The 12791-nt window shown below is 36.4% G+C and overlaps 2 protein-coding genes across 2 annotated transcripts in view; one reads left to right on the top strand and one right to left on the bottom strand.

Annotated features, from left to right (window-relative positions):
* The first annotated feature begins 2148 nt into the window (after positions 1-2148).
* LOC6054289 (histone deacetylase complex subunit SAP18) lies at positions 2149-2989 on the top strand. Its single transcript, XM_001870194.2, has 2 exons — positions 2149-2339; positions 2411-2989. The coding sequence occupies exons 1-2, from the start codon at positions 2268-2270 to the stop codon at positions 2789-2791; spliced, it is 453 nt and encodes a 150-aa protein (XP_001870229.2). The 5' UTR covers positions 2149-2267; the 3' UTR covers positions 2792-2989.
* LOC6054290 (probable basic-leucine zipper transcription factor I) overlaps positions 2985-12791 on the bottom strand; it is a 29143-nt gene continuing 19336 nt past the window's right edge. Inside the window, exons 2-3 of the mRNA XM_038264689.1 lie at positions 7081-7937; positions 2985-3386 (exon numbers count right to left, since the gene is read on the bottom strand). Coding sequence (XP_038120617.1) covers positions 3188-3386; positions 7081-7937 — 1056 coding nt within the window. The 3' untranslated portion in view covers positions 2985-3187. The remainder of the gene's footprint in view (positions 3387-7080; positions 7938-12791) is intronic.

Genomic DNA, 12791 nt, shown 5'->3' with positions numbered 1-12791 from the left:
CATGGAGGCTGAGTATGTCGCCCTCAGCGAGGCCTGCCAGGAAGCGATCTGGTTGCGACAACTGCTGCGAGACTTCGGCGAACAACAACAGACTCCCACGCTGATGAAGGAGGACAATCAAGGTTGCCTGGCGTTCGTGAAGACGGAGCGAGCCAGTCGGAGATCGAAGCATATCGACACCAGACAGAAATTCGTGCAGGAACTGTGCGTCACGAAGCAGATTGCGTTGGAGTACTGTCCGACGGACCGGATGGTAGCCGATCTCTTCACCAAGCCCCTGGGACCGTTGAAGCTTGGGCAGTTCTGCGGAACGCTCGGGCTGCTGGCGTAGGCGTTGCTGCTGTCCATCGAGGAGGAGTGTGGAAATCTGCGCTGTCCACATCAAGTCTGCGCACATCCTAGGCCCTTCTGGCAACCACGATGACGACGACGACGAGCTCTCCTTCTTTGACGACTCGTCGATCGTCCTCAGAACCAGTTTAGCGATCAACTCGATCAGTCGTGTTTTACAACAAATAAACGTTAGTTAGTCTTAACTGTAAATTCTCGCGTTTTCATTCTGACTTCCGACTTCTGCTTTCCTCTGGTCGCCGATAGTACAAACCATGCGTTTTGAGAAAAACGCATTTGAATGTTGAGCATCCATTTTCAATTACCATTTTTATATAAAAGCAAAATAAGATGTTCTAATGATAACAAACGATGAAAAACGTTGCTTTTGTTGATACTTGATCATCCATATTCAATAAAACATTATTTCCGTAATTTTATTTGAGAAAAACAAACATAACTTCTTTTGAAATCACCAACGTCGATATCACCCTGCTGTCACTGAGGGGGGCGCTTTGTTATGATTCGTTTTTCTTCGCCGAATGTACATGGCGCTTTTTTCATGTTGCTTTTTTTTCGTCACGAGGTTTAATTATGTAGCCTTTTGTTTGACAGGTTGACAGGGCTATATAAACAGGGACTGCTGATGGCCGAGATTTTGTTTATGTTACTTTATTTAAAATCATGATTAAACAGACTTTACTGAAGTAACTTTTGATCATTTTTGGTGGAGAGGTAGCTTATTAGAAGTACTTTCAGAATATACAATAACCCAGAAAGTGTTAAAATGTACATGATGCCTTTTGAAATGTTACCGTCGATTTCATTGTTTTGTACAAAGGGTTATGAAAAATTGCTTAAAATAATGAAAAACTGTGAAAAATGTGCTTCGGCTCTACTAGGGGGTGCACTAATGGTTAGAATGCCCTACATGAGACTGTGACGTCACGGTAGACTATTTTTTGAATACTGAAAATTCAGCTTTAAAATAAAGCTAAAAAAAAGTTTTAGATAATAGATTTAATATGCCTAAATCATCATATAAAAAAATATTGAGATTTCTGTCACTGCAACTTTAAAAACTGAAACTGCACAAAAAAACAAGATGGTGGGAGGGGGACCCCCGTCCAGCAAAACGTGACGTTTTTTCGAGGGGGGTCAGAGCCAGCGTGACAAAGTGTGACATAGGGGGGAGGGGGGGTTAATTTTGGCCGATTTTAGCGTGACATACTTTATGGATGACGCCATATTCATAATTTCATAACACCAAGGGCAATTTTTTGTCAATACTTCTGTGTGGTTTAAAAGTTGTTCTTTTTGGTCCTCTAAAACATTTTCAATAGTTTTGTTTTTTTTTATTATCACTTTATGTTGGTATTAATTCAAAAAACTTCTCAAGTGCATTCAACTGAGATCAATTTATAATGCGTTTAGAATCATTTTTAGCATGTTTGGGGGTTTTCAGTACCTCAACATGTTTTTTACGCCTACGTCCAAAAGTGACGATGACTATTTTTTCTTCAATAAGTTGTTCCTAAAAGTACGACGTGGGGGCCGATTTCAGCGTGACGTACAACTAACCGCAAGCAAAAATAAATTTTTACTTTCTGGTGCTAAATATTTTTTTTGAATATTTATTTTTTTCCGATTTTAGATATTCTCAAATTGATACAGACTTTTTGATTAAGCGAAATACAGATTTTCGTTACGAAACAAACTCTGGAATAGGTAGAATTTAACAAAATTCAGGGTAGCGTTTCTTCACCGTGTATGCGTCACCTTGTCCGCTATCACACCTTGAGCTGCACAGGCAAACATTTCGAGAAACGTCAAATTCCGAGCAAAGCCGCAAAGCGTCCGTACTTTTCGTATCGATTGGAAATTATTTTTGGGTTTTTGCATTAAAAATTGTTATTAATCAGTCTACTCTTGCTATCATGGCCGGGCTGGAATCGATGATCGTGGAGGACAAGTCGCAACAGGCCCAGAAAGCTGTGGATCGGGAAAAGGTGAGGCATTTTTTGGTTGTTTTGGGTAGGGTAAAATCATAACACTTTTTTGGTTCGATTCCACCCGCCAGACGTGTCCGCTGCTGCTGCGCGTGTTCTGCTCCACCGGCCGGCACCACTCGGCTTCCGAGTACAACCACGGCAACGTGCCGACAAACGAGCTGCAGATCTACACCTGGATGGACGCGACGCTGCGCGAGCTGACCACGCTGGTGCGGGACGTGAACCCGGAGACGCGCCGCAAGGGAACCTACTTTGACTTTGCCATCGTATCGCCGGACCGCTCGTCCATGTACCGGATGCGCGAAATCGGCGTGACCTGTTCGGGGCAGAAGGGCGCGGATGACACTAAGACGCTGGGCCACGCAAAGTTCACCATCGGAGACTACATGGACATTAACATCACCCCGCCGAACCGGATGCCACCGCCGCGCCGCCCGAGGCCCTACTAGGGACGCGCGAACAGGCCCGGGGGTGGCGCTGTTGGCAACGGCAGGGGCCGCGGGTCGTGGTAAGACGAACAACTCATCGACGCATTTGGAATAGGAATCGTAAGTCTTTAACGAATAATTTCAATACTTGTACTGGCAACCCGACAAGAATACCCTTCAACAATACCACATACTATGAAATGAAACTATTTGCTAATATTTGGATGGCTTCCGCCACGTTTTATTCAGTACAAAAGAAATCCTCGTAATTTTTATTACCAATTCTTCGTGAGTCTCCTCTGTCCACACAAGTTCTCGCTCGCTTCATTCGGAAATCTTAACTCGTAAAATGTAAAAAAAATAAATACAATCCTAATGACAAAGATGCGCCACCAGGAGAAGAAATCAATCTCCATCCTAGTTTCTATAGTACTGCTGCTGCTGCTGTTGCTGGCCCTGCTGCTGCTGATTTGGCCGCTTCACCTTGTTCTTCAGCTGCAACTCATCCTCCTCTTCCTCTTCCTCCTCGTCGCGCTTGTTCGGGTCGCACAGGATGCCGGTTTCGTAGGTGTACTCGCGCTTCTCGCCGTCCGGGTCGACGTAGCCGTAGCTTCCGCTGGAGATGAGAAATGGAAGGTGGGAAAAGGGCGAAAAAAAGGAGGTCGATTAGTGTGTTGTCAAGTAACATTTCAAAGTTAATAGTAGCGGGGGTTGCAAGTTGTTGATAAGGGATGGTTCATGCTTTTCAGGGGAAACTTATAATCAATTTGAAGGATTGTTGCAATTAAGTTTTAGTTATAAGAGCATTTTGTTTGTATTTAATGTTAGAGAGTTGATGTTGATTGCAATCTCAGATTTCTTGACATAATTTTTGTTAAGTAGACCTTTTGAATAAATAGTTTAAAAATTAAGAATATTGTTATTAAAAAATCGGAGTGACTTTAATTTTCCGAAATTACCGAATTACCGAATTAAAAAATCGGAGTGACTTTAATTGTCACTTTGTTTCTTACATGTTTTGGCCTAGAAGTGTGAAAATCTAATTGAATTTATCGAATTGACCATTTGTATGGTTAGTTTCAATGTTTCACTTGAAAAATGTACAATTAAATGTTAATTGAACTAAGTTTATTCACTTTTAATAAAATATAGGTTTATAAATTTGGAGTTATGACAATAAAAAATCCCAATTTTCATCAAAATTAATTAAAAATTACATTTTTACAACAAAATAATCAAATTTTTGTTGCCATCAATACCAATTTTGCACCATTTCAATTTGTTTTTCAAATATACCTAAAAACATGTTAATAATAAATATATAAATCTGAACATATTCTTGAATTTCGTTTCAATAACACTTAACCCTCTACTGCCCAAATTTTTTTTCCGAAAATTTTTATTTTTCCCGTGTTCAGGATGTCATTTTGAGCAACTTTTGTTCTACGAAAAACTTTACTTCTCTTGTTTTATGTTTTTCTTATTTCATTTTTAGTATTTTAATTTGCATTTATCTTGTTTAGTTTATGTTTGTTTTTGGTGGTATTCGGCCTACTCTACCACCTCCTATCATCACATTTTGCCTATCTAATTTTTTCATGTTTTTACAGTAAGTTTTTCAATTTTTTGAATGTTTTTCAGATTTTGTGCTATAAAATGGAACCATTATCATTTAAATTGTAAATAAATGCGTAGAAGCATAGTCTGGGGCACTAGAAAAATTACTGCATACTTCTTTTTACTTAAAATATAGGAAATGTTAGTAAAAAACACAGCCAAAGTTGACCCCTAAAAAAATTCCAACCCTAAAATTTTCCAAAAGTTTTAAAGTTTTTCTTTCCAATGCTTTTTGAAGATCAAAAATTGGTTGACAAATAGTTTTTTGGCGATTTTTTTTAAATCGAAGCCCGTCTAGAGGCGGGGTTGGGTTGTAGAGGGTCAAAATTGTCCAAAGAATAGGTTAATACAGCCAGATTTGAATCCATTTTCATTGAGAAAATCATGATACTTCGAGAGTATTTAAATAATACCATTAATCAATGTTTTCATAAAAATAGTTAACTTTTTATATAAACTCTTCAAACTTGTTGAAAACTTTTTCTTGAGATACTTTGCACACACACAAAACAACGTGCCATTTCTTCTCTTGTTTTTCGTCTCTCTCTCTCTCTCTCTCTCTCTCTCTCTCTCTCTCTCTCTCTCTCTCTCGCTCTCTCTCTCTTCCTTGTATTCGCTGCGTTCTAACAGAAGCCATTTGAATGCAATCATGGGAGAGATGATCGGAATCTCGGTAGAAGGTCAAACGACCGTTCTCTGAGCAAATGTATTTCTAGAGGGAGGCCAATAAGTTATTGGCAATAACTGTATGAGTGACTTTGCGTAACATGACTCGTAAACGTAAAAGTGAAGACGGACCATTTTTCCAAAAACTATCGAAGCACATGTTCCAAAAAAATGAAAAAAAAAACTCACAAAAGCATTCTAAATAAATGCACAGGTAAAAAAGTAAATAAAAAACATTTTGTTGCAGAGTTATGATATTTTCAAAAAAATTGTGTTTTACGAAAAAATAGAAATCTAATCAAAAATTTTTTGACTGCAGTGAAATCAAATTTGGAATTTTCAATTTACAGAAATGTTGTTAAAGTGAACCGTTTTAAAAAAAAGCTACTAAAAATTTGAAAATATTTTTCCGAAAATTTCAGAAAATTTCCTTAAATTTCGTCTAAGAAATATTGATAATTGGACCTCTGGTTGCTGAGATAGAGCGAATAAGTCTGTTACAAATAATGTTTTGAATTTTAGTAAATTTTTGATGTACAGAGTACCGCAAAAAATATATATTTTTTCGTCAAATCTTTTTCTTTAAATGTTAAAACTATTGTTTGTAATTTTAACCCTCTACTGCCCCATTTTTTTTATCGAATTTTTTTATTTTTCCCATGTTGAGGAGATTATTTTTAGCAACTTTTGTTCTACGAAAAACTTTACTTCTCTTGTTTTATTTTTTTTTGTTTCATTTTTAGTACCTATTTTAATTTGAATTTATCTTGTTTAGTTCATGTTTGTTTTTGGTAGTATTTGACCTATTCTACCACCTCTTAGCATTACATTTTGCCCTTCTTGTAATCTTTTCATGTTTTTACAGCAACTTTTTAAATTTTTTGCTTGTTTTTTCACATTTTCTGCTATAGAATGTTATTATTTAACCACTTTTATTATTTAAATTGTAAAAAAAATGCATAAATGCATAGTCTGAGACAATACAAAAATAACTGCATACTTCTTTTTACTTAAAATATAAGAAATATTAGTGAAAACACTGCCAAAGTTGACCCCTGTAAACATTTTTTTTTTAAACATTGGCAAAGTCACGTTAAACAAGTAAATCTATAAATATTTTCTATAATTTCATTGTTTAACATTGAAAATTGGAACAAAAATGTTTAAGGCTCTGCCATTTATATACAGTAGACTCTCTGGTTGTCAATATCCAAGGGACCGTCGAGGCAGAGAATCATCAGTTTACAGAACGATGCAAAAGGAAGACTCGATTGAATTTTTTTTCTTGATTCCCAGCTATGGGAGAGAATCATGGCAACGTCCAGCAAACAAAAACAAACTTATGTCAAACACGCTTCAAAACTTTATTTCGCGAAGAAAAATATCTATGCAAGCTATGAGAAAGTGAAATTATTGACAACCGGAAGAGATTTTTAAAGTAAACAGAATCCAAGGGACCGTCGAGGAAGAGATCCTTCAAGCAAGAGAAAATATCGAGGAATGAAGAGAATTGGAGTATGCACATTGAAGGGACTGAAGAATTCATCGATAGATGGAGCAATATTGATATCGAGAAGTTCGACAGCCAGAGAGTCGACTGTAACAATACACCGTGGGAAGGTAACTGAAAAACATATTTTTTGATGTGTTTTGAATTTTGATGACTTTTTTTCAAAGAATTTCTTGCATATCTTTTATTTTTTTTACTGTGCTGAGCTAACTTGTCTCAAACTTTTGTTTTAATTTTATTGGTTAAGATTTGTTTAATTGGGAACGTTTTTTAACTCAGATCATGCAAGGTGTTTAGGTATTTCATACTTCAATTCGTTCATGCTTTTATCATGCTTTGGTTATATCATGCGTTAGATTTCAAAATTATTCCGGTTTCAAATGTTAGTTTGATGATATGAATATTCGTGACATTACCTAACTGGTCATTTTCATAAATAATTATACTTAAAACAGTATAATATAACAGACTTCAAGTCGAACTCTTTTTCCGCAAAGCATTCCTCGCAATAACCTACCGTGTGACGCAGTCAATGCCGATGGTTTCCTCCTTGAAGGAACCGTCGTCGTTCTCGAAGCCCCACGTGATGCTGCCATCTTCGTGCTCTTCGCGCCACTTTCGCAGAATCTGCACCACTGGCTTCTTGCGCCGGTCGTCCTCGGCCTGCTGGCGCTGGCTCGTCGGACGGTCCTCGTCGTAGTGCTGCTGCTGGATACGGGCCGGAGCTGGCCGCTGCTGGACGACCTGCTGGGGCGCGGGCCGGTACTGTTTGGGCGCGGGAACCGGCGCCGGTCGTTGCTGTGGTTGTTCCGGGGCCGCCAGGTTAAAGCGTTGCGCGTTCGAGGACAGTTCCTTTTCGGTCGAGAAGAACCGCTCCGGGATGGGCTGGGCCCGCGGAATCGGTGCCGGTCGGTTGTCCTGTGAGTTGAAGCGGGAAAGGATGTTCTGTTGAATGTCACGTTCGTCTAATTCATCGGGGATGGAGTGCTGTTGGGGAGGCGGACTGGGATGAGGAGGAGGAGCGGGTGAGGAATGGATGATGGGCAGGAAGGGGGCGGAATTTTCGTGGTGATGTTCTTCGTGCTCTTCGGTAACGGGTTTCGCTTCCGACTCGAAAAACTTGGGCGTGGAAAATTGGATCGGGATTTGTTGGTGGGGACGGATTGAGGAGGACGGGAAGCCGCCGCCGCTGCCACCACCGCCGTGGTTTGGCCGGCGAACGCGCAGGATTTGGGTTTGTGGGGGGAGCACTCGTTCCTCGCGAATCGGCACGCCACGTACTATGGGCAGCGGAATGGCCCCGGGAATGTTGATCCGAGGTGGGGCTGGCCCGTACTGGGCCGCTGCCAGGGACACGAGTCCCACGGCGAGAATCTGCGAGAGAAAGAGAGAGAAAAAAAAAAACGAATGATGCTATAAGTTACTGTAAAATAGATTCGTTTCGCCAATTCTTGGTTAAAATGGCTTTGGGGGCCACCTTGAAATGAAATGGATATGCAAATTGGCAGAATTTAGAGACAGCAACTCGCGACTGGTCGCGTGGTTCTGTGAGCATTTCATAGCTGGGTGTAGACAATTGGGACACGGATACTGAGGTTGTTGCTTCGATCGGAATCTACTTGCGGGAATTGCTCAAATTTCGTAAGGCGTTGGCAGTGAACCGTTGAAGAAACGTTACTGTTAGTAGAACCACTCATTTGGCAAGTTGAATTTTTTTTGAATAAGCTAATAAAAAACAGCTTTGTCTGATGTTATTCCATCGAGGATCTAATGTTGGCATACCGGCACTTTGACGTTAAATTCCTTCGTTTTCAACTTAAATCGAGTTTTGAATTGCTCAGTAGGAAGTGAGCAATCCAGTTTCTGTCAAAAATTTTGCAGGATGAATTTCTTAAAATAATAGTGATAAATTGAAAAGTGGATGAGAATAGGACCTAATCGTTAATCTGCCAAACCTGCGAAAATTTCCTCTATTTTTAATGACTTGAGTTTAAAATTATGTAATCTATTATTTAATTTAATATTTTTTGTCTCCACACTGAAGCAATTCTCTCAGATTTCGGTCATTCGATTTTTTTTTGTATTTTTTAATCCGGCTAAAACTTTTTTGGTGCCTTAGGTATGCCCAAAGAAGCCATTTTGCATCATTAGTTTGTCCATATAATTTTCCATACAAATTTGGCAGCTGGCCATACAAAAATGATATACGAAAATTCAAAAATCTGTATCTGATACACGGTTAAAAAAATTTTGGTGATTTTTGTCACTAAAACTTGATTTGCAAAAAAACACTAATTTTTTTTAAATGTGCTAGGGACATAAAATGCTAACTTTTCAGAAATTTCCAGGTTGTGCAAAAAAACCTTTGACCGAGTTATGAATTTTCGAATCAATACAGATATTTTCTAAAAATCGAGAAATTGATCGCAAAAATTTTCCAACTTCATTTTTCGATGAAAAATCAAATTTGCAATCAATAAGTACCGTAGTGAAATTTTCATAAAGTGCACTGTTTTCAAGCTATAGCCATTTTAGGTAACTTTTTTGAAAATAGTAGCTGGTTTCCTTTTTTTTTAAATTAGTGCACATGCTTGCCCACTTTTGAAAAAATATTTTTGAAGAGCTGAGAATTCTCTATATTTTACTTTTTTGAACTTTGTTGATAGGACCTTTAGTTGCTGAGATATTGCCTTGCAAAGGTTTCAAAAGCAGGAAAATTGATGTTTTTTAAGTCTCACCCAAACAACCCACCATTTTCTAACGTTGATATCTCAGCAACTAATGGTCCGATTTACAATGTTAAAATATGAAACATTCGTGAAATTTTGCAATCTTTTCGAAAACAGTAATTTCAAAATGTTCAAATCGAGACTAACATTTTAGCAGGGTCAAACATACAATATTACGACCTTTTGAAATATTAGTCTTGATTAAAAAAAATGAAAATATTGTTTTCGAAAAGATCTAAAAATTTTACGAATGTTTCATATTTTAACATTGTAAATCGGACCATTAGTTGCTGAGATATCGACATTAGAAAATGGTGGGTAGTTTGGGTGAGATTTAGAAAACTTCAATTTTAATGCTTGTAAACACTTGCATGACAATATCTCAGCAACTAAAAGTCTCTTTGTATTCATAACTAAAGTTCGTATCAACAGAGTTCAAAAAAGCAAAATATAGAGAATTTTCTCAGCTTTTCAAACATATTTTTTTCAAAAGTGGGCAAACATGTGCACTAATTAAAAAAAAACGTTACTTAATCCACCTTGAGGTGGTTGGTCCCTTCCAACCCCCCTAATGTGTCCACATGTTTATGGATATCCCCTAATGTTCGCAGCACCTAAGAGGTCCTAATAAAAATAAGTGATGAGTAAAAAAACAGACTACCTACAGACTTTTTGTCAAGATTATACAGACACGGCCTTTGAGGAAAATGGCATCCCTCTACACCAGGGGTGCCCAACCTTTTAACCTTGCGGGCCAGATCTGATTTTTTCTAAAACAGTGGCGGGCCGGAACTAATATTTGATAAAAGTTGAAATTTTTTTATGATTGGGTTCTTTTAAAGTAAATAAATAGAAGAACTAGTGTTGCAAATAGGATTCATATATCTTGATTTAAAGAATGAAAAACAAAGATAACTTTCAAAAATGTGTTTATTTGAATTATTTTAATTTTTGTTTGTTTAAAATAGTATAGTACAATTACCTTGATATAATATTTAAAAATACATTCTTATTTTTATGGTCGTTGCAATTTTTGTTAGTTTAATTTCCTAAACACTACAATATAAAAAAAATAATGAGACATGGTAAAATTTATTCAAACGAAATTTGAATTCGAATATCCTTTACAAAAAAAAAACTTTTGCGTTGTTGTGCACCTTTATTCAAATAAAAAAAAATTAAATGATGCAAAAAAACTCAAATTTAAAAAAGTAAAAAAATAAATTAGTTTATTTTTTTACTTATTTAAATTTGTGTTTTTTTAAATCATTTTAAATATATTTTTTTTCGCTACTCTTCGAAATTCAAAGCTAATTAAAAATATTTTTTTTGCTCCCTAATTGCTTGACTCATTTTGAGACATTTTTTAATATTCAGTATGAATAATTTGCATTTTAAAGCTTTTCTCAAAAGTTGTTCTGGAAAATACATTAGTTTTTGCTTACATATTTATTTAAAAATAGAAAATATAAAACAACTTCAATTTGAAAAAAAAAACACAGTTCAAATTGAAAAATATTTAAATTAATTGTCTTTTTGTACATTTTTAGACAACAATCCAAGTTTTTTCATAAATTTAAAAAAAAAAATCGAAATGGACAAGTTTTCAGTTTAAAAATGTCAATAAAGAAATTATAAGAATTAAATTCAAACTTGAAAAATTTTGTACAAATATGTTAAAATTTGATCTCAAGCTTATTTTGTTTATTTCAGACAGTCAATTTATTTATTTAATATTTCATGAACGGCCTTAACGGCCGGTCATAGAACTATTTTGAAAAGCCGTCGCGGGCCGGATGAAATGGCTTCACGGGCCGGATCCGGCCCGCGGGCCGGACGTTGGGCAGACCTGCTCTACACGGCTTTTTCGTGGCGATCAGACCCGACCAGTTGAGGTTATGTGAATTCAGACCATTTTTTAAACTGTTTGTAATTTAAGATAGGTAAGTCAGATCTTGAAAATTCTTACTCCACCTAAAAGGTCTTCTCATATGCTTTCTTAAAATATGTAACATGTGAGGGTTTCATGAAAAAAACACCCTTTTTACCATAATTTTAATTTAATATGAAACACTTTTTTTTAAAAATAACTTTTTAAATACTTGATAAAACTGCATGAATTTAAATAGCAACTTAGGGGACGTTAAGACGGATCGATTAAAACCATTCCGGCCAAAATCGGTTGAGCCTGTGACGAGATATTCCAGTGACATTGATTTGGTACACATGTCTACATACAGCCAAACACACAGACATTTGCTCAGCTGGGGATTCTGAGTCGATATGTACAAATGAAGGTAGGTCTAGGAGGTCTAATTAAAAAGTTCATTTTCCGAGTGATTTTATAGCCTTTCCTCAGTAAGGTGAGGAAGGCAAAAATGGAAAACTGCGACTATTTTCAAAAAAGTTACCTAAAATGGCTATAACTTGAAAACGGTGCACTTTATGAAAATTTCACTTAAGTACTTTTTGATTGCAAATTTGATTTTACATCAAAAAATGAAGTTGAAAAAATTTTGCAACCAATTTTTAGATTTTTTGAAAAAAAATAGTATTGATTATACAATTCATAACTCGTTCAAAGATGTTTTGCACAACCTGGAAATTTCTGAAAAGTTGGCATTTTATATCATTTTATGTTATTTTATTTTTTTAGAACATATCAAAAAATAAAAAAAAATAAAAATAGTGTTTTTTGCAAATCAAGTTTTAGTGACAAAAAGTTAAATTTAAAATCACATTTTTTTTACCGTGTATCATTTGTTTCTCAGTGTAGTCCTTATCTATACCAACAACTTTGCCGAAGACACCAAATCGATCAAAAAATTCCTTCAAAAGATACAGATTTTTGAATTTTCATATATCATTTTTGTATGGACAGCTGCCAAGTTTTTATGGAAAATTATATGGACAAACTAATGATGCAAAATTGGGCATACCTAAGGCACCAACTGCTTTGTACATCAAAACAGTTATTGTATTGTCACAAATTTGCAAAATATCAATGAATTCAAAAAAAATTTCGAGGTTTTAGGGTTCCCGATGAAATTCAAAATTGTGAAAAGATTAAAAAGACTTCATTTGATAAAAAGGCATTAGTAAATGCTTTTTAATGCAGGTATTTTGGTATTATTTCATATCCGGTACTTTGTTCTCGAAATCTGGAGGAAATCCAGTTTTTTTTTCACGAAGATTAATACATAGCCTTATGTGTGGGACAAACTGCTTTTTTTCAGCTTGCTGTTTTTGCATATGAGTCATTCAAGCGAACATGGGCAGCACATGTGCTAGAAATGTAGAAAGAGCACGCAATTTGTCAAATTTCCTCAAAACCAAATAGGGACCATCCATAAACCATGTGGATACTTTTTTTTGGAAATCTTACCTTTCGCGTGGACAACTTTAGTTTCATCCATCAACGAAAAAAAAAGAACCGGTAGTCTTAAATTGCCGACTCTGGCTGTGTAACCCCATTTTCCGATCTTATGCAATGTTCCAC

Source organism: Culex quinquefasciatus, chromosome 3 (assembly GCF_015732765.1).
Source record: "Culex quinquefasciatus strain JHB chromosome 3, VPISU_Cqui_1.0_pri_paternal, whole genome shotgun sequence".
Lineage (NCBI taxonomy): Eukaryota > Metazoa > Arthropoda > Insecta > Diptera > Culicidae > Culex > Culex quinquefasciatus.
Note: the sequence above shows the minus strand (reverse complement) of the source record. Positions and strands in the feature narration are given on the sequence as shown.

What these genes read in the sequence shown, in the direction of transcription:
- LOC6054289 (XM_001870194.2), top strand. Translation starts at nt 2,268, where the DNA reads ATGGCCGGGCTGGAATCGATGATCGTGGAGGACAAGTCGCAACAGGCC. An exon ending in AAGCTGTGGATCGGGAAAAG is followed by an intron (nt 2,340 to 2,410) that starts GTGAGGCATTTT and finishes TCCACCCGCCAG; the next exon opens with ACGTGTCCGCTGCTGCTGCG.